Source organism: Ammospiza nelsoni, chromosome 1, assembly GCF_027579445.1.
Source record: "Ammospiza nelsoni isolate bAmmNel1 chromosome 1, bAmmNel1.pri, whole genome shotgun sequence".
Lineage (NCBI taxonomy): Eukaryota > Metazoa > Chordata > Aves > Passeriformes > Passerellidae > Ammospiza > Ammospiza nelsoni.
In genome coordinates, this window is record NC_080633.1 from 107,143,941 (window position 1) to 107,165,852 (window position 21,912).

The 21,912-nt window shown below is 38.9% G+C and overlaps 1 protein-coding gene across 1 annotated transcript in view; it reads left to right on the plus strand.

Moving 5' to 3' along the window:
* LAMA3 (laminin subunit alpha 3) overlaps positions 1 to 21,912 on the plus strand; it is a 105,350-nt gene that overhangs the window by 10,091 nt on the left and 73,347 nt on the right. The window contains exons 3-11 of the mRNA XM_059477475.1: positions 6,578 to 6,695; positions 7,315 to 7,433; positions 8,872 to 9,042; positions 10,095 to 10,192; positions 12,001 to 12,116; positions 14,957 to 15,075; positions 18,781 to 18,871; positions 19,868 to 19,999; positions 21,426 to 21,488. Of these exons, the coding sequence (XP_059333458.1) occupies positions 6,578 to 6,695; positions 7,315 to 7,433; positions 8,872 to 9,042; positions 10,095 to 10,192; positions 12,001 to 12,116; positions 14,957 to 15,075; positions 18,781 to 18,871; positions 19,868 to 19,999; positions 21,426 to 21,488 (1,027 nt within the window). The remainder of the gene's footprint in view (positions 1 to 6,577; positions 6,696 to 7,314; positions 7,434 to 8,871; positions 9,043 to 10,094; positions 10,193 to 12,000; positions 12,117 to 14,956; positions 15,076 to 18,780; positions 18,872 to 19,867; positions 20,000 to 21,425; positions 21,489 to 21,912) is intronic.

Here is a 21,912-nt window from a genome sequence, read left to right on the forward strand (position 1 = left end):
CTGCAGAACAGTATGCTTTGGACTTAGCTGTGATTTTTGGCTCATATCACAGGAAGGTGCATCTAGTTGTGAACTCTAGAGCAACACAACTTCATTTGATGAAGTAACATCTGTCTGATAGAATCATCCTAAAGTTGGATCACATATTTAATTTAATACATATTTCATTTATTCCTAGGTTACACCACAAGCAACTCATTCAGAATTGAGCTACCAGCCTTAATAAGGGAAATACCTTAAAATATGTTCTTTCTTGATCATGTTTTCCTTTAAGTTGTAGTCAAGGTGTTGTGTTTTTTAAAACTTTAATTAAGGACCTTTTCAATGGCTCAGCATTTTTTCTTGTGTTTGCAGTAGTTGCACGTCGGTGCTTTTAAAATGCATTTCTGATACTAATTTGATATTATTCTGAAAATATACAGGAGAAAACCTCACAAGTCTTATTCTCCTTTCCTTTTCTGACTCTGTCTTCCTTTGGCTTTTCTTCAGCATCCTTTTAGGAAGGTCTTGGTTCCCACTCACTGATCTCACTTCCCTCCCTTCATGTCTGTACTTCTGCTCCTCCTTTCTTCCTTTCTATGCTCATTCTTACATGTAACTTTAATTTTGTGATGTGTTGTTCTAAATACCTCAGTTTTAACCCAGTGTAGTAAAAGCAGAACTTCTGCTGGTTGCCTCTAATCCTTTGCACTTCCCTGGGTTTCTTCCCAGTGTTGACAATTCTACTGTGTTCCTTCTACTTTGGACTGCAGCCCTCATAAGGAGACATTTTTCTTCTGGACAACTGAGGGCTGAATCATACAACAAATCGTCTCCCATATCAATAGCTTCAGTATTCTGTGAAGAAATAGGCCATATGTAAGAAATAATTATGAGCATTGAGTTGGTCTTTGTCCAAATCCTAATGGAAAAGTGGCTGCATGAAAAATTTCAGTAAAACAATCGAGACTCATTGATGTAGCAGCCTGCAGCCTTGGCAAAAAGACCAAAGACTGGTTGAATGTGGAGGAAGGACTATCATTTTGTCTCTGGATGCAGTTCTTCCTTCTAGAGCCCATGTTATATAGGGAGAGCTTCTCCCATCAACTGGGTCAGATCAAAGTTCTCCAGATGTGTCTATGAGACCTTTTTAGAGGCACTGACTCACCTAACTAAAGACATTTTTCAGCATCAGTGGCTGATTAAAAGAAAGCATGATGTGAATGCAGCATGGCCAGGGATAACTGAACAGCATTGGAAATCCTGTGCTTATTCCTGGCTCCTTCACTCCAGACAAGGAAGCTGGAGCACAAGGAATGACTTCAGCATGCTGTACAGTGGGAGCCTCTGCAGGCACTGTCACTGTTTGTGCAGTGCAGTCATTGCTGTGTCAATGTGCACTCAGTTAAGCTGAATGGAACACACTCAGGAGGTCTGATGCCTCTCAGGTACTACCCACACACAATTTTCTCTGCACCTCTGCAACAGCTATTTTTCCACACACCTAGAAGAGTAGCTGGAAACTCCAGAAATGCTGGCCCACCTCTCTCTCTAGTTGGGATTTTTTTGTATTGTCATTTGTGTTACAAAATACATGGCTGGGAATTGACAAATACTGACTGTCAGGAGTGCTTTATACAGCACCTGGGTCTGCCAGGGTGCCTCAAGTCCTACTGAGATGTTTGAATGAAAGGACTGCTTCCCTCTTTGCAGCATCAAGAAATCAAAGCTTTTAATTTAAGCCAGAGTTTGCAGGATTTTTATTTCATTTGAGCAGATTGATGCTTTTGTGGCTTGGTCTCTGGGAGGAAACAATGCTCAAGACTTTTTGGCTTCATTACACCAGGAGACCAGTGGGCATGCACACACCAACCCTATGCAGTCAGTGTGTTCTGGAGCAGGTGCTGAGCACAGTTCACACTCCTTGAATCCCTCCCCTGCATCAGCCTCCCTTTGAAAAGTTTAATTTTTGTACTGAGCCATATTGAATTTCTGTCTCTTCTGAGCAATCCGGAACACCAACCACATGATTCAAGATAATGAAAAAACCTACAATGACAACCAAACCATGCTGAGGGAAGTTTTGGTGGTGCAGCTGTATCTGCCAATAACAGTCTGAGGAAATTTCACCCTGCTGGAAATAGATTCAAGTTACATGAAGAAACATTGCTGTGATATCTTTTTGAAACACATCTAAAGATCTACAGAATGCCTCAGATAGATGGTCTACCTGGATTTAGTTGGATTCTTGCTACTGCCACAGTCCAGGACTTTTTATTCTTCATGAGCCAAAAAGGAAGAACAGTATTTTCCTACAGAAGCAACACACACAACATCATGATTGTTTGGAACATGGTGTGGTTTTTTTCTTTTGTGCAAGTTTATGTCCAGCACTCATCTGACAAGTCATTTCAGTGTTTTAGTATCCTGGTTTGTGTTTATGGTGTTAGGAATGGAGTAAAATGTGCTATATCTTTTATATATTCATATCTAACTTTTATCCATTTTTAATCCTTTCTAGGATTTAAAAAAATCTTGGAAATTTCTCTTTGTGAAGAGTTGTTTAAACTTTTAAGAAGAAAATAGAGAAAACATTTTAAACTAATATTATTGAGAATTTTAGCATTCTCTTGAAAATGCAGTGGGTAATAGGAAGTTTTCTTCCTGTTGGTGGTTTAAAATAATTAGTGAGTATGTTGTTAGAAATCATGAATGTTATATCATTAATGATAATGGTACAATGTAGCTCTCAATCAATTTAAATGATCTCTTTTAATATCATCTTAAGATCACTGAAAGACCTTTTATAGAAATCTTTCTCTTTATAGTGTAATACAGTTAATGCATAATACTGAATTTTAATTTTCATTCTCAGAGGAGGAGGGAATTTTGTTCATTCTACTTGATGACTTTTAAAAACTTTTTCTGGGTTTTTGTGATTCTTTAAGGCCATCGACTGCTAGAACATTTTAAATCTGAACAAACCTGAGTGAACAGGAAAAAGATCACATCAATGTGGAATTGATTAAATTCCAGCTGTTGATAATCCATCATGTTTGACCTATGGTGCTGGATTACAGCAGGATATGATGTTTGACTCTACAGTAATACATCCTCATTTAAACAAGCATTTCCAGAGTGGATTGTTTCCATTACTGGAAATAAAATGCCATTTCCACTTTTAAATCCAGGTCTTTATTCAAATAAGAAAATGGTCAGAATTTTGCTTAAGTCATACTTCTGGGATTTTTTGTGAAAATTTTTACTATTATATAATTATACCAAAATGGTGACTTACAGTTTTAACTGTCCTTTTGAGAGATTGTTTTTTTTTTTTATGAAACAAATTTGGCTTAAAAGCAACCAAATAAACTTTTTTTCCAAAAATTAAGGCACTTTCTTTTTTTTCTCAGAACTAAATGGCTGAAGGAAAACACTGTGTTGAGTTTAGTTTGCCTTTTTCTCAGGGTAGGTCTTAGGTCAGGATCAAGATTCAAAGTATTGAAATGCCAGCTTAGAATATGTGATTAAAATTGGCTTTAATGGTTGCTTTTCTAGGTCTTATGTCAGCAAGGTTACTCTTTTATCTTCAGATAGGATTTATTTGCTAACCCAAGGATTATTTTTCTTCTCTTGTTGTCTCATCAGGTCTGGAGAGAGACCATCCATCAATTTGGTCAGTATTTAATCTTAGTGGAAGTTTAGATGTTCAAGAGCCCTTCTACATCCTTGGCCCAGGCCAAGCCAGATCATAGGCACTCATGTGAAGTCAGAAGCAGGACAGATGATAGGCATGGTGACTATGTTTTGGTAATATGTTGTCATTAACTGGCACTAATTTAATTTTTATCTGACCTGTCCCTTTTCCATTTCTGAATGTGCCTGTGCAGACCTGAGCAGTGTTTCAAAATCAGAGGTGGAAGGAGAGCATTATGCAAATGAATACAAGGTTTTCATGTACAACAGAACTGTGAAGTTGCCATACTTCTTTTTTTCCCCTCCAGTTTTATTTGCATGGAAATATGCAAGGAGTGGTGCTGGGTGGCAGTTCTTTAAGCATTGGCTGACTTGCAGAGCTCCTGATACAATACACATTTTTGAAGAGTAGGTATTAGGTCACTATTGTAAATGCTCCACAATGTGACTACAAGCTGTGGAGCCCTGGAAAAGGCAGGACCTTGTCTATATGCTTCCTTTATTTCCTCTTGAGCTTTCTAAACCACTTGTGTTGGTTAAATCTGTATCAGTGAACACACAGAGTGTTATCAGCACTTGCTAACGTGCATGTCAAATGGGACTCCCAAGAATCTTAAGACATAGGGGAAGAAAGACAATGTATTAATGTTGCCTGCCAGTGAAAACCTGGTTTGAACAGGCCCCTTGAGAGATTCAGCTGACCAAAAGTGAGAACATGAAGCACATTTTTTTTTAGGAGTTTCAGAACTATTATGCTTTCCTAGAATAATACCAATCTTTGCACTGGGTGGCTGTACCAGATGACATGCAATGTCTGTGTGGCTGATACATCTACTCTGAAGCTTAACAGTGAAGTGGCAGAAGTTACTCAAAGGGTATCAGAAACTCAGTAAGAGCAAATCTTGCCACCGTCCCCAGAGTATTCACCTATTTCTCACAATGGCTAAAATCAGGCTTTCCATCAGCATTTTGAGGGCATTGCTCCACCTGTGCAGTCATAGGTCTGGGTTTTGCCATGGCTCTGTCAACGGAATGGCTGCCACTTACTCTGCTCAGTGTTGTTGTCTAGTAAGTAATTTCTCCTATGGAGATAATGTCTCTTTGCTAATTTAATATCTCTGGAGGTAAAGCTGGTGCTTTTCAGACTGTGTTAAGTAGCAGGTTAAATTTCAGCACTAACAGAAAAATTGAGTTATTTTCCTCCTAGTTCTCTCTAAGTTAGCATCATTCAGCAAAGCAAAAGTTTCTGAAGTGGGTTGCAAGGGGCAATACCTGCTGCAGTGATGCCTTGGTGTGTGTGTATAAAAGGGGCTTGCCCTGGAAAGTAGTTGTAAATACTACATAAATGAATGCACAACAAAAAAAAATTCACTTTTTTTCTTCTGAGATGTGAGTTATTATCATGAGAAGATGCTCCGTGAAGTGCCTGAATTCCTCCCATTTCTCCTCGAAGTTTTACTTTCTACTGTGAATACAGTATACAGGTATTCAGAAGCTGATGTCTGAAATAGGTGTGTGAGGATGGAGGCTGCATGTAGCCATGGGATTGTCATGTGCAGAGCTGGTTAGGGACAAGTATTTCCAGGCATCTGTTGCACTGCATTATTTGCCATTTGCCTCTGCCTCTTGGTGGTCCCAGTTGGTGTGACAGCTATTGAATTGTTCCTGCCTGACAGCTGAATGGGCCAGGCATGCCAAAAGATGCTGTTCCTAGTTCATGGTTGAGAGCTTGTATGCACTTGTGGTTTGGAGTCTAATAAACTTTGCAAAGTCTTAGCTTCAGGGTTATGACATTTATGAGGTATGAGCAAAGATAAACTGCTTGGGTGTATTTGATGTGGGGGCTCTGGGAGCAGTTACTTGACAAACTGCTGACTGCAGTCTCCCCCATCAAAGTGAGAATCTCCTGCCAGCAGATGGTTCTCAGTTGAGGTTGTTGAGGGGGAAATTCCAGTGCAGCTTCACTTTAATATTGAGTGTACCTCAGTATTGGTTCGCTTTTATTGACAGCTCCATCCATGTCATAGTTTAATTTTTAAATTACCCTTAGAATCAATCTGTGTTTAGCTTTTTCTGTAAAGGTAATTTTTATTGATGTCCTGGTTTTTAGATAGACTGTGGATTATCTCAAGATGCTTACTGTAAGACTTCCTGTCTTGTAAGACCCACTTCTTCTCTAGTGTTTGGGAGCCCTCTGTGTGATACACAATGAGCTCCTAAGGAAGCCAGATGAAACTCTTGGCCGTGGGAACTTTGAGCTGATGGAGCTCTTTGAGCTGTTTCAGACACTGAATGAGCTACCACTTATAAAAATTCTCCTGTGCTATTTGATCCCCACAAACTCTGGGGTGGCTTGATTCCATTGCTTGGAAGGTCTGTCAAGGAGCAAATTCATCTGGAAATAATCTTAACATGAGGGAGTGGGTGGCTGGGATTATTATCAACCAAAGGAATCCCAATGTAAAGGGTATTTGCATTTTCTCTTCCATGATTTTGATATGCTTTAGCTACAAGCACAATTACGTGCTTGGAATGCATCACAAATATCCCAGGGTGCTGCAAAAGCAGCTTAGTTGAGTGATACAACTTTTCCAGGTTGAGTACTGTACCCTTAACACACCCAAGGAATCAGTGAGCTGCACAACAGACCTGTTCTGAAATGTCAGAGATGGCATTTGACACAGTCCTCTTGCAGATGTCTTAATGTTCTTGAGCATATTGCCAGGTCAAGTAGCCAGCTGAGAATCTGGCCTCTGATTTTAGTGAGAATGAAACTGCAGAGAATAACCTTCTCCCTGTGCACTACAGAAAAAGTGTTTATTTGCATTAGTTTTATTATTGCTGTACTTTTATAGAGTTAAAAAAAAGCTTCTGACAAGATCTATGTATGTTCTGTCACCAGCTCTTCCATGTTGCCTATATCCTTATCAAGTTTGCAAATTCTCCTCGTCCAGATCTCTGGGTCTTGGAAAGGTCGGTGGACTTCGGAAAAACTTACACTCCCTGGCAATATTTTGCTTGTAAGTATCAATCCTTGTGTCTCTGGTCTTTTGGGGACAGGTTTCTTTAATAATTTCCTCAGTAGCAGCAAAATCAAACCATGGGGCTTGCTGAAGATTTCACCTGCAGAGAAGACAGTGAATGTTAAATACGTTTATCTTTTCTTATTTAGCCACAATAAATTAGTGGTAGGAGTGTATGGGTATGGTATTTTGAAAGTGCAACTCAGCACATGAATATTTTTCACTTTTTTAGAAGTTTCTGATTTGTTTTGTTTCTCTTGTTTTTTGGGAATGTCAGAACTTCGGTGTCTTTCATCCCTTGGGACCCTGGAGTTTCTTGCAAAAATCAAAGTGAAATACAAATGAAGTATTTGTATTGTAGTAGCTATATAGATTTTTTTTCTGGTGATGATATGAGAAATACTGTGCCATGATTTGTCAGGCACCACTGAATTGCTTAGGAAGAGAGATTATTGTTTTGAGGTCTGTCTGTTACTCTGCTGCGTGACACAATCACCATTATTACTCTATTATTGGGAGAATTTACCTGAGAGCACAGGGGGTACCTGTCTGCTATTTTAAATTAGAACAATAGGGCCTATTTTATATAAAATTAATTTTGTTCTTGCTTGACTAGACTCGAGAGCAGATTGCTTGGAGCGCTTTGGAAAGGAGGCAAATCTTCCCGTGAGGAGGGACAGTGATGTCCTGTGCACCACCGAGTATTCTCGCATTCTGCCTCTTGAAAATGGAGAGGTAGGTGCTTTCAGGAAAGCATGTGTGTGCTGGAAGCAAACATCACTGGTTTCAGAAGTTTGTTGGAAGTAATTTTTTAGTTATGACTGCTTGAATCTCTCTAAGGAAGTCCATAACCTAAACCTCAGTGAGATTTTGGGAGCATGACCTGACTCCTCCTAATTTTCACCACTCCCTATGGGGGTAGGAGCTGCTCAGGGAAACCTTGTATTTGATATTTATCATCATTTATGTACCTCACTATAGCCATGTGCATTTGAAGGTGTTGACTGCGTTTTCTGAGTTCTTCCAATAAGCATGGCAATACTTGGTACAGAATTGCTCATGTTAGTGAAGGCTGTTGAAACAGATATTTATCATTCAAGAAATAGTAGCTGTAAAAAAAATGTTTATATATATATTTATATGATATATGAAAACTACATTTTTATAATAAAAGTATTTGGAAAACATTTCTTTGATTTTAGCCATTTTTCCTTGCTGGCAGAACTGCGACTTGTATTCTTGTATTACTTGGATGAATGTTAAACTCCTGGATTGATTTGTTTAAGTATCTGTAAAATTTTCCTAATCAGATATTGTAAAAAATAATTTCCACAGAAGAGCACTGCTGGTGCCAATCTCTATTACATGCTCAATGATTTTTCTTGAAGGAATTGTGCTGCAATTGGAACAATCATCATACCCTTGTTACGTGCTTCAGAATACAGGAGCCATTTGAAAATAGACATTTATTATCTGGATGGTTATAAATAAATGCAAGTCTTTTACTGAGCCCTGTACTTACAAACTAGGTTGTTCATTCAATACAGATTCATGATTGCTGAGCTGCTGGCAGCTGTTTCTTTAAAAAATAAAAATTATTGGATCCCTTGTTTTGGAAGTCAGAGAAACCTGCTTTCATGTGAGGGGATTTTCTAAAGCAACACTGTGTACTTTCTTCCAGAAGACCATTAATATGCTCACAGGCACTGGACCTGCTAACAATAATATTTTCCAGGAATGTTTATGCCTTGACCCAAAAATAAATGTGCTTTGGGAAAGAGCCAAAATCTGATGTTTTTAATCAGAGTAAACTTCCATTGACACTGTCAAGTGTTCAAACAACTACTTGCAACTATTCCTATTGTTTTTTCCTATTAAAAATGTACTTTTTGCATGCTATACCTGCTGTTTTCAAAACAGATAGAGGTGCTTGGTTTTTTTGTTTTTTTTTTTTTTGATTTGTTATATGGATAATAAGAATACAGGAGGCTCCAATGCCAACAACACTATTTTTCCCAATATCCTGACTTCAGTATGAAATGCCTAATTGTTACTGCAAATATGTTCAGAAACAATAATAAGTTTTTGGACTCTTTTGTTGCTGCTGCTTTATGCTGCTCTTGGCACTTGGAGTTGATGTATTTTAACAAGAGTGTGCTTATTTCTGTTTTAGATTGTAGTATCTTTGGTAAATGGCCGCCCAGGAGCAAAAAACTTCACTTATTCCCCTGGCCTTCAAGAATTCACAAAGGCAACAAACATCCGCCTCCGCTTTCTCAGAACTAATACTCTGCTTGGACACTTGATATCCAAAGCTCAGCGGGACCCCACTGTAACTCGCAGAGTAAGTGCTGTTGTCACTGAGGTGTAAATACCCAACAATCATACCCAGCGTGCTAGAGACCAAAAAATGGTCTGAGTGCTTCAAGTTTTCTGCATCCTGACAATGAGATTTGCATTGACCCACTTTGAAATCCCCATATTTTTCTCCAGGTTTGTTTGAGACAAGAAAGTAACTGGGCCAACGTGGATTTATGGAGGGGCAGTAATGATTAATGATTTTGTAACAGACCATTTTCATTCCCTTCCTTCTACTATGGAAGGAAGCTGAGTGCATCATGGGAGCTATAAAGAGCCAAAGCAAAATTATTCTAAACTATCTTATGTAGAACTGAAGAACTAAATATCTTCAACTTTATTTGGCACTATTTTCTGATATTTATTCAGAAAAGGTTTTCAGAAAACAGTACATGAGTTCATGAAGGAGCAGAAATCAAAGCCTGTACTTGGAAGTTGCTCTCTTTCCACAAATCTTTTGAGATCCCTAGGTGTTTTCAGTGCATTTTGGGCTATCCAAGAGCTTGAAGGCCAGAGTTCCACTCCCATTCAGTGGGTAAATATAAGGAAATACAGGGAACACCACACAGAAGTTCATATACTCACAGAGATTTCAGACTTCATATTGTATTTCTATTTTTAACCTTTTCATTTAAAATGAAGATTTGGTAACAATTGGAGGAAACCCTGGGGTGAGGCACCACACAAATGTCTGCACTGAAAAAAATAAGGCTATTCCTATTATTTAACAGCACTCCCATTAAATGTCCTTGCTGCCTTAAGTAAATTGTAAGACATTGCTCACAGGCAGGGGTAAATGCAGAATGCAGTTTACTTGGCAAGCAGCACAGCTTTACTGTGAGGAACTTCTGGTGTTATTCAGAAGTCTATGGGTTGTAGGATAGATGAATGAAATCTCAAGTGTTTTATTAAATTCCCAAAGGAGAGTAAAAATTTTTGTTGTAGAGACCTTCCAAATCTAGCATACCTGATGTTGATATTTCTGACACAATACAAGTGAGGAAAGATCTGTACATACTTTTTGTGCTTGTTCCACAGTATTACTACAGCATAAAGGACATCAGTATTGGTGGTCGGTGTGTTTGCCATGGCCATGCTGAAGTCTGTAATCAAAAGAGTGGTGAAAACCAATACCAGTAAGTAAATGGAGCCTGATATTTATCTGAGAAAAACAATACATGAGTGCTTTTAAATGACCTTTTCTTATTATAGAATTATGTAGTTTTACAGGGATTTTTTTCTTTATATTTAAAAAAAAAATAGAACCTGCTAATGATTGGCAAGAAAACATGTCAAGACTGATTGTATGTGAAAAATAATAATAGAAAATCTTTATGGTTTTTTTTTAGGTCAGGTTTTTAATTTTAATTGAAATACAAGTTTGGCAGATTGAATAATTTGTTAGAAACCTGTAGTTCTTTAAGCTGAACATCACCTTCTGAAGATGATATCATCAGACATGAGTTGATAGCACCTTCTTACATGAGGAATTAGAAGTCTAACTCAGGAACAAAATTGGGGGAGGATAGAATGTAAGAGAGTAGAAATAATGCAGAAGGTAATCTCACCCCTGAGGAGTTGCAGCTGTATTAATTACCAAAGACGAGGAACAGACCTGCCCTTAAAAGGCCACAGCTGTGTCCAGTTAGGATGAGTGCTATAAAAGAGGGGGTTAGCTGGTTGAGAAGGGAGCTGGAGTTTGTTGGCTGGGCTGTAAGGAAGAAGATGTCAGTGCTGTGGGGAGATGCCCATGAGAAATCACCAAGAAGATATGGAAGTTTTATGATAACAACACAAAATCAGCCAACTTTGTGGAGATATCGAGCAGTGTAACTGAGCTTATGCAAGATCTCATGGCTTTAGATCATTGCTATAAAAACAGAATGAATGGAGTATTCCCTTTCCCTGTCAAGTTTGTGACCTGTATGTTGATTTCACAAGGAGCTAGGTCATGCTTCTTGGCTCGCCTGCTGCAGGGAAGTAACTATGAATAATCAGCCTGTCTCAAACTTTTTTTTAAAAACTGCTTTAAACCAGCTCTTACTTTTATCCTTAATGACATTAAAACAAACTTTTATCAGGATGATGTAATATTTTCAGTTATGTTTTAATGAAGAGTAAGGGGAGGGGAGATGTGTGCCTCCATTCCATGTGTCTGTGCTTCAGAAAAATAAGTAAAGAAGGTGAGAGATCTGTGTGAATAGGATGATTATACTGTAAAGTTCTATTGCCCTTGTGTTATTAGACTTCATACATAAGAGAAGAATGTTGTAAAAAGCCTCCTGAGTCCCAAGGCCTTTGTTCCTCCTGGTATTCAGTTACTATGCAGGATGGTAAGACCTAGCTCATAATTAGACCCTGTCCATTAAGTAGGCTATTCAGCTAAATAAATCAAAAACCTTCTTACGTTTTGTTGGTGAATAGTGTGCACTGTCTTAAACATAACAGGATCAAGTTGTGATCTTGGTTTATGAAAAACACTGATAATATTATTGTAAACAAAGCATAATGGAAAAATTATGAAGGCATGCATTTAAAGGTGATAAATATTTTGATTACTGTAGGCCAGCCAGCTTGAGCCTTGGAACGAAGTTAAAACAAGATACATTCTAAACTACTGTGTATCAGCTTGATTTAATAATCTACAATAGTTTCATAATCTAGTCTATGGAAACCAATTATAAACATTTTCTGTAAGTAATGTGTTCTAATAAATGCATAATCACATGATTGATCAATCTTGAAGAATTTTAGGAAAGTTCCAAAATGTTCTAGTCTACTGATTGACTTCTCTACATGTGAGGTTTATGAGGTCCCGTCTTTTTCATACTATATGTAAGTCTTGGACTGCAGTAAAATGAAGAAAGAACCAATTATTTTTTATTTAAAAACTGAAGAGAGAAATTTTAAGCCCAGCTTCATTAAGAGGCTTTCATTTCTGTAGGTTTCAGTGTGAATGTCAGCATAACACTTGTGGGGAAACTTGTGATCGCTGCTGCCCTGGATATAATCAGAAACAGTGGCAACCTGCAACAGCTGGGAGCACAAACATATGTGAACGTGAGTAGCCAAAAAGATGGTGGGTTAAAAGAGGTAGTGACAAGAGGGTGGGAATTAGCTGTAGCACACATGATCATGGAACATAACTCCCTTTTTTTCTGTACAGGGAAAATGCTTTCCATGCAGAAATAAAGAATCAAAACTGCGGTGAATATTATTTATGGTCTTCTTTCTTATTAAACAGTGGGAGTAATAATTTGTGTGAGAGTATGACATGAGAAAAGTAGAAGACTTTTTGTAGAGCAATGAGTCAGCATTTCTCCCCAGTCATAACTGCTCTGCTTGGACACCCACAGTCTGTCATCAGACAGAGACTGTAGGCACCTTGTTCAGCTCCAAAATGTTCTTTTCCATCACCTGGCCTCTTGGTGTTTGGATTGCAGAGAGGTTGCACAAGGCTGACACTGGTTATGAGTGCTTGAGCTGCTCTCCCTTCCCAGGCTGAGAGCTGCCCCTCTCTGGCTGTTTGCCAGTGGCACAAAGGTGTTTGTGGTGGGGAATCCTGGTGATTCCACACTTGTACCTCTTCCCATCCTTGTGTTTGGACGACGTTAGCCCTACAGACTGAGTCATCAAGCTAGAGAAACCCATTTATTTGCCTTTCTCCCACTCTCCGTGTTTCATTCTTAAATAAAGTGACAGCATGGACTCTCTTTTGGTGATGGGTTTGTACTGTCACACCTGGGTGTTTGCATCCCCTGGGTAGAAGCCAGATGGGGTGATGCAGAGCATTGCAGTCTCTATGCACAACCATTTCCTTTGTGTCTGGCCTGATCTATTTTTCTCCTCTGCTTTTCCTGAGAGTAGCATAGCCAGTGGGTACAAACTCTTTAACAGGAGAACCTTATTTGAAAGCCAGAGATATACCTATATAATTACTCTGAGGAAGTAAGAGATGACTTGTTTAATTAAAACTGCAGTATGAAGACTTAGGAGGGGGAAAGGAGGTTTTGTGTGATTAAAATGTTTGATAGGAGGTAGGCGTGTTGGGACACAGTTTTTGAACAATATTTGAAACCTCATTCAAGTCCCCCTCTTTAAAAGGAAAAGTTTTTTTGCCAGAAAAGAGACAAAGCATAAATAACGTCATGGTTTTTGAAGAATGAGTGTATAGAAGATCACCTACAAGATTCTGAGCCAAAACCACTTCATTTCTAACTATCTAAAAAAAAACCTTTTTAGTATGGATTGCTCCTAGCAGTTTGAGGTGATTTGTTGAGAGCATTTGCCAGGTGCAGGCCTCTTTAGCTGGCAGCCAGTAGTGAAGGAATTAAAACAACCTTATTCAACTTTCCAGAAACCTGAAGTTCCTTGAGAGAAACTGATTGAAAGAGGTTGGTGGAACTTGTAGGGATCAGCCCAATATTTTGCTGGGAGCTTTCCAGTATGTATGGATCAGCAAATGGCCCAAAGTGGTGAAAAGGTGCTTGATGAGATAGAAGGGGTTTCTGTTCCCCTACAAGTGAAACTGCTGCTACTATAAATTTCCCATTGCTGTTGGAAGACATAGCTGAGCTGTAGCTCACAGGTGGTTTGACCCTAGAGGCAAGGGTGGTTTTATTTACATTGTAATTATACCTACATATATAATATTCTCCTTTTTTTTCCTTTTCTGACTTAATATCTTATTGAGCCAGCATCTCATTTGTGTAATATTTGATTTTCTTGAAGAATTTTATGAGTAAGAAAACCCGAAGGTATTCATAGGGTGTTACTTTCTGGCTAGGGAAGCCAGTCTTGAACCCTGTCCAGTTCTTGTCAGCAGACCTTAAGGGAGCCTGATGGCACCTCCTCAGCTGTGTGGTTGGTAATTTCTAGGAAAAGTCTTCCTAATCCACAACTCTTCCGATAAAAAGACAGACAGAGAATGCAGAGAATGATCCAGTTTCTCTTCTCTTGTCTGTATGATTATGTAGTAAGACACAGAAAATCTGTTGTCCCCGAGTTATGCTCCCAGTTGTGCCAGGAACTTGGAATAGAGTTTGGAAGGATTGCCTCCCTCACGCTTCCCTCATCCTGAAGAAGGGGCAGAGCCTTTAGCTTCTGTAACCCATTGTCTTCCAGGGTATTGTGTCCCCTGGTCCCAATGAAGGGAGGGTTTCCCTGAACATGAAGTAATAGCTTTATCAAGTCATAACTTCAGGAATTTCCTGGGAAAGTAAGTTCCTCTAATTAAAAGATCAGTTAGCACCCAGATGCTTAGGGAAGCCTGTTTTTCCTACCTGCATTCTTTCAAAAATATTCCCATTTGCCTCTCTAGCCAAGAAGAAAGATCAAATCAGAAAATGAGGACATTGAATGAATTTATGGCCCTTTGATTTATTCTGTTTGTTGTTACAGTTGGTTTCTACACAGAATTATAGCCAAGTTTGCAGATACATCTGTAGCTACAGCTGAATGTGAGAGTTCTTTGGTGTAGGTATTTTTATTTGAATGTATCTTATCTATAATTGTTAATTTTAAATAAAAGTTTAGTGCACATAGCATCAGTCCAGATGTGTTTTTGAGACATGCCAAAATAAACATTTGAGTATGTTTTCGATAATTTAAAAAAAAACGCTGTGGTCATTCTTCTGGAGCTTCCTAGTTCTGCATTTATGCATAACTATATAGTTTTGAGATAGTACAACTGTTGCCTTCTCTAGTAAGACTAGCTGCACGTTTTCTTCATGTCCACATTATTGTACTATGTTTCTGGTATGAAAATCCAGCATGCCTCAGTGTATGTACACATTTAAAAAAAATCTAATCTACTTTTACACCTCTACTGGAGGTAAGTGCTGGAGATTGCTAAATTCCAGCATTACAAAGAAAGCTGACTTGGAACATTACTTTTTCAGCCTGCAATTGCCATGGACATGCCACTGATTGCTACTATGATGCTGACGTTGATCGGCATCGAGCAAGCTTAAACATCCATGGGCATTATGAAGGTGGAGGAGTCTGCATTAACTGCCAGGTAAAAAGGTCATTTTGATCAGTTTAAAAAAAATGTTCACACCAGTAGTTTTGGGTCTGACCAGTCCAGATAGGCCCATTTTCCTGATGGTGTTTCTACTTGTACTCCAAGTGTGGAAAAAGGTGCATGAAAATAATCTACCTTGTTCAACATTGCTTGGTAATGTGTGAAAGACACATAAAAATTGTATTTATGCTCTGTCCTGTGGGATCAAAATAAAACCACACAATCAAAGCAAACAATTTGGTCAGCTATAAAAATTTCCTTTCCTTTTGTTACAAAGTCTACCATTTCCCTCCTTAAGAGAAGGAAGTAAAATTAACCAAATAAAATGCCAGCTCAAGCCAGCTGGTTCCTTACTTCAGCAAAACACAGAGGACTCTCTCATCAGCAAAAATAAAGGAGGATCTAGACTATACCAAGATGGAAAGTTATAGATATTGGTAAAGCACAGAAGCGTGGAAGAGCCTTCTGGATTCCTTTTGGATAGTGCTCCACTCAAACCAAGGCTGGATGCAAAATGATATCCAGTTGCGCTGGGAAACATGCAGTTGAAGTCTGCAAATTTCGGAGGATGCACTTTACACACACTCTGGGTAATCTTTAACAGCACTTAATCACACTCCTGTTTAGCAGGAATTTCCCCAATTGCAGCTTGTGATAGTTGGCTTTTGAGCTTGTGCTGTGCTAACATGAGAAGAGTTGGTTCTGTCTTTTGTGCTGAGGAAAGATGCCTTAGGCAGGGGAAAATGGCCATCAGGCACCTTCTGCTTTGACACCAACCAAGTTCATTCCGTCAGTTTCCCCTGCAAACTGAGTGGATGATCTCCATAACTGTCTCAGAGGCTCCATTGGATTGAATCAAAAGTTGTAAATTTGGAATCGGAGCCTTTACACTGTGTCTGTCATAAATAGATAACACGTTCTTGGAAAGAACAAGAATTTCTTTCATTCTGACTTTGTTCTGCTCTGGCAATGACTATGAGGAAAGATCAAATAAGACTCTGATAAAGATCTAATCTTGGCCTTATCTCTGTGGGACTGAGTGAACTACTTGACCTCCTGAGGTCCCTTACAACCTGAGTCATTCATTGGTTCAGTGATCTTGGGGGTTAAATAAATCTTGGAAACTTACTTGGAAATCTGTCTTCCTTTTGTTGTCAAGTCATCTGATGTATGACAAGCAGCTGACCAGAATTTTGCATTGCAGGAAAATTATAATCAGTTCTGTTTCCTGTGAAATCTATGCATTGTGATTCATGTATTACCATGTTGTGCATTTTAAAATATAGCTGTATTCAAGCTACAAAAAAGGCAAACATCCAGTATAGATTATATTTTCCATATTCTTCCCACAATATAATCAGATATTGTCCAAAAGGCAGTCAGAAGAGAGTAGCATTATTTTTACCCGCATGAGTAGAAGAAATGTTCTTTGTCTTCCTATTGACATTTCTGTGCAGAACTTTGTTCATACAGTCTAGTAAGATTTACCATGTTGGTCCTTTCTATCAGCTCTTTGTTCATGAAAGAACATTTCTTTTAATACTACTTCAAATATAGAAAATAGCAAAATTAGTCTAAATCTACAAATCCTAGTTATGTGACTGATATGAATTGTTTGTAATTAATTTTGTAGAAATGAATTTGGAGTAAATGAGTTTAAATCCAATTATAGCTTTCTTTATTTTTCCTTTAATTTTCATTGACAAAAGGCATGAATTTTAGTTTGTGTCAGGGGAAAGCAAAGTTTTAGGAATGGATGCCTGAATGCAGAAGTGATATAAATGAAGTGTTGCACAAAAAGATAAAATCAGTTTCTTTAGAGTATGATGACAGAGGAGCTCTGGAAACCACATAATCCTACCCAGAGTAGGTCTGATTAGATCAGGTTGCTCAGGAACTCGTTCTTCCAAGCTTTGAACACTTCCAAAGATTGGAATGCCACAGCTACTCATGGCAGCCTGTTTCAGTGTTTGACTGCCTGCATGACCTATTTTGTCCCTAACATCTAATTGAAATTTTCCTCGTTCCAATCTGTGCCTGTTGCCTCTCATCCTTTTTCTGTGCACCTCTGACAGGAGTCTGGGTCCATCCCCTCTGTATTCTCTGATCTGGTAGTTGTAGGTAGCAATAAATTCACCTGTCTCTTCTTAATGCTGAAGAAACCCAACCATCTTCTTGGATGTCATGTGCTTCAGTCCCTCACTATCTGCATGAGTCTGCCCACAGCATCTGTTGTTGTATCACAGAAGTCCATGAGGTTGATTTGGGGATATTTGGCCTGGGTAAATTATGCTGGATATGTCCCATCACCTTCCTGTCCTTTGTGTGTTCTAAATTTGTTAACTGGATCTCCTTTGCCACTGAGCAATGAGCCCCTATCCCCGTTAGCTTTTCTTTTGCTCCTCCTCTACTCTTGGAATCTTTCTTTTTGCACTTCACCTTCCTTGCTAGTTTTAACTCCGCTGAGTTTTGGCTTTCTGAATTCTACGATTATATATTTGGGGAATATCTTTGTGTTGCCACCAAGTAGCCTGCCCTGCTTCTACCTTCCTTGCACTTTCTTTTTGAGTTTGAGATCACTCAGGAACTCTATGTTTATCTGTGCTGGCCTTCTGCCATGCTTGCATGTTGGAAAAAACTCTTCTGGTTCTAAGGTGGCTGTCCATGAGAGTCAACTCATGGGTTCCCTTTCCCATCCAGGACATTTTCACACAGGATCTTGTCAAGCAGCTCTCTGAGCAAGGACAAATCTGCTTTTCAGAAGCCCAGGACTGTAATTCTGCTATTTGTCTTGTTTGCTTGTCTCTCATACATTCAAAACAACTTCTGGATTACTTGCACCCTGCTGCATTGTCCTTCTGGCATCTTCCTGAGCTCTCTGGGCTGGGGCCACTGATTTGCCACTGGAGTGAGCAGAGGTGAAGAACATGCAGAGTCCTGAGTGCCCTGCTCATGAACTGCTCACCAGTCCAGCCAGGAAATGCTGTGTGCCTGCTCAGCCCTGAGTTGCAACACTCCCTAAGGAGGAACTAAACAGGGAGTGGGAGCTGGGAGAAAAACTTTGGTTGCTCCAGGGCAGAGCTTCCTGCTCTGGTTCGCTGGCGCTCGTGTCTGTGAGCTCATCAGGGTGCCTCATGACCCTGATTTACTCAACTTGTACTTGCCATCACTGCTCTAGTTCAAATTGCTTAGGATTTTTTTTTTTTCTGGTGTGCCTAAACCATGTATTTATAGAGACAAACACTTTTCGAGTGGAAAATCTATTTTTCACGGGCTGGACTGTTCAGGTTTTGGTTTCTTCTGGTATTGCTGATCTTCAGGAATATTCAAAAAATTAATATGTAGTATAAGAAAAAATTAGTGTTGCAGTTTCTTGAACAATATATACATGGCAATAAGAAAGTAACCTAAAAAGAGATATTTTGTGATATAAGGAGATGTTTTCCCAAAGGTTCTTTTTAATGGGATGAGGGGTTTATAGTGCTTTAAAGAAAAAGTACAGCTGCTTTATGTGAGACTACCATGATTCAGAACCTGTAGAGAACAGGTGGTTTAAGAACACCACATGATTGACTCTTTATTGCAGTCGTGTTCAGTTTTTTCCACTTCTTAGCTGTGTACAGAAACAGTGTAAAGGATGTTATTGTTTCCAGGTTCCTCTCTTTATCTTGTACTATCCTTTGATTTTATTTTGTGCAGCATAATACGGCTGGGATTAACTGTGAGAAGTGTGCAAAGGGTTACTATCGTCCTTACGGCGTTCCAGTGTGGGCTCCTGATGGTTGCATACGTGAGTCCTTTTCTATGGAGTTGTTTCTCCTGGTGGCTTCAGGGGTTTGGGCTGTAATCAAGGCAAAGGATGTGTCTTTGTGGAAGAAGAAATGAAAGGGTGGGCAAAAGGTATTGTAGAAGAGCTACAAATGAATTTCTTTATTCTATATATTGCTTTAAGCCTTTTAAATTATATTCTTCTCAACTTCTGTGTTATATGAGCATATTGAGAACAGCAGAAAGATAGAAAATAGGCCATAAAAGGGTATGGAAGAGATAGGAGCATGGAAAAATGGGATGCTGCTACACACCCCACAGTGAGGAGGATCTCAGGACCCCTGGGAAGCCATTCTCATCTCCTGTTCTCGTGATCTTGTTTCTCTTAGCCCTCCGATGTACATGTGAGCTATCCTTTGAACCTTAGTCACTTGGAAATGTTATTCTATCGCTCAAAAGGTCATAAGGATCACTACTCTGATCTTGTGCAGTGCTGAGCCCATCAACTAATAAGTGATGCAATTGGGTAATTTCTAATACAACATTTGAAAAAGAATTGAGTATAGGTAAAAAGGAAGGTGTTTGATTACAAAAAGGCTGAAGGAGCCATATGACAGGCAGGAGGAAACTACAGTTAAGTTGTGCTTGGGGATTGAAAGGAGTGGGAAGTCAGCAGAGCTGTGGTCATAGTGTTGCATGTAGTGTGTAAATGAAAGTGAATAGAGTTGTGCTTAGCCTAGACCATGGAGAGAGATGAGTGGCTGCTGCAGAAAAATTGCTGTGGAGGAACAGCATGCATCTTTTGGAATTAAAAACTCCTAAACGGTCTAAGAAAATAACACGAGCTTTGCTTTTAAGGGATGTATTGGTGGTATGTAAGTACTTGGGAAACGTTAACTCTTTAAATAATGAGTCATTCACATCGGCAGATTTGTTGTTACAATGCCATTGTGCACTACTGTAAGAGGCAAATTGATTATTTTCCAAAGAGTGCCTAATTGCTGGTACTTTTACTTAGCCTGCAGTTGTAACTTGGAGCATGCAGATGGCTGTGAGGAAGGCTCTGGCCGCTGCTTCTGTAAGCAGAATTTCCAGGGAGACCACTGTGAACGCTGTGCTGATGGCTTCTATGGTTATCCATTTTGTGTCTGTAAGTATACAAGTAAAATTGCCTCTTTTTCTGTATTTTAAATGTGATTAAAGAATTAATGGTTTTCATTGCTCTTGACTTGGTTTATAAACATGTGGTATTTCAGCTTCTCATGTTTATGTGTTCTGATAAATCAGTTGTTACAATACTGAAAAGAGTTGGGCTATTTAACAAAATGATAGTGACTTGAAAAACAGAGAATGTGCTGTGTTCTCACAATTCTGAAATAATTTGAGACATCAGGTTTACAGCCTGATGAGTGAGCTGTGAACTCAGTGAGTTGTGAACTCCAGTCCTAAAGCCCTGGACAAATTGTTTAAATATGTGTCAAGATTTTTAGGGATAAAGACCACCTGCACAGAGAAGTAGAACATGACTGTAATGACTGAGAGGGGAGAAAAAGGGTATATGTTCTCCTTGACACCTCCTAGGATTTGGAACTTCCGCCTCTGATGAACAGTGCATTTCCCATAAAAAATTACATACAGAATAACTGAGCAGAAAACATAGCATCAGGATTGCTGCATAAAGGCTTCCAACTCCATGAAAGGATTGCAGAAATGCATCAGTGGGGTGTTTTGTGCCTTCAGGAAAAAGACATGTGTTTGATAGCTGATAAAAACAAAAGGTTGAGGTGGGACAAGATCTGAGGTCTCACTAGAAGAGAGGTACCAAATAGAAACACAAGAGTAGGGAAAACAATGCAAAACAAGGGAAAAAATAAACCCTGTGAAAATTGAATGTTGTTTGAATTCAATGGCTATGATAGAATATTGTCTGTACACTGCATTCTAGATTATCACATCTCATAAATGTTCTTGATTGAAATCTGGCATTTTTAAATTAGTTAAGCTCAGGTGGACATTGATCTGAGTCCCACTGATGCGTGTAGCTCACTGAGTTTGGATCCTATCTCAATGCCAGAAAATTCAAGAATGGAAAAGACAATCTGGAGGACTCTCAAATAAAAGCTCGTAAGATGTACATGTCATAAATTATGGCAGTTCATGTAGCAGGTGGTAATGCCACATAGGAGGAGATGGACCTTCAGCTGGAAGCAGGAAATGTGAAATAAATACAAAAAATCCTTAGGTAATTTTCCCAATGCTGTCTTGTGTAAGAAAGCTTTCTGTACAAAAGGATAAGGAGCATGAAAGCAACCTGGTGTCATTTCCAAATGATGTCTGGCCTTTCCTACTACATTTTTGGGAAGGGAACCTTATATCTGAATTGGAAATCAAAAGTGCAATGTCTCTTACCTCTTTTCTAAGAAAACTAAAGAAAAGTAAGTTGAAGTTGGTTACTAGAGTCATGTGAATATCATGCTCTCTGTATTGATGGTAGATAACTTCATTGTTTGTCATGATTTTTAATGAATTTAATGTGTTTGTTTCCAATGATCCTTGCTGTTTCTTTTGTTTTAAAGATACTCCTGTATATCCTTCTACTTCTTCAGTTCCAAGTGATGCTGTGGCTGGTGACATAATAGGCAAGTTCTCAGTGGTTTTTCCCTATTTCACTGTTTTTCCCCATGTTGCTATTTTTTACTGTTTCAGTGGTGCTTGCTCTTTTGTAGAATAATAGAATGATTAAGTAGATTTTTAGGTAATAATTTTGCCTCTGTTTGTATTTATCTTTCAAGAGAACCTTTGTTCTTGCCAGAAGTTCATCATACTGTCATGTTTATACCAAACAGTTAGGTGGGCTGACTCCAGAGGAATTATGGATCCAAATAACTTTGGCGAGCCTCTGGCAAACATCTGCAGGAGGAGCTGACCATCTTGTTTGGTGCACTTAAGAACAGATCCATCAAGAGTTTCTGACATGTACAACTTTCTGACATGACAACCACTGCTTTGTGGTGTAAATCTCTTTCTTGAGGCTAGCTGGCCTCTCCCTCTGGACTGTCCTCT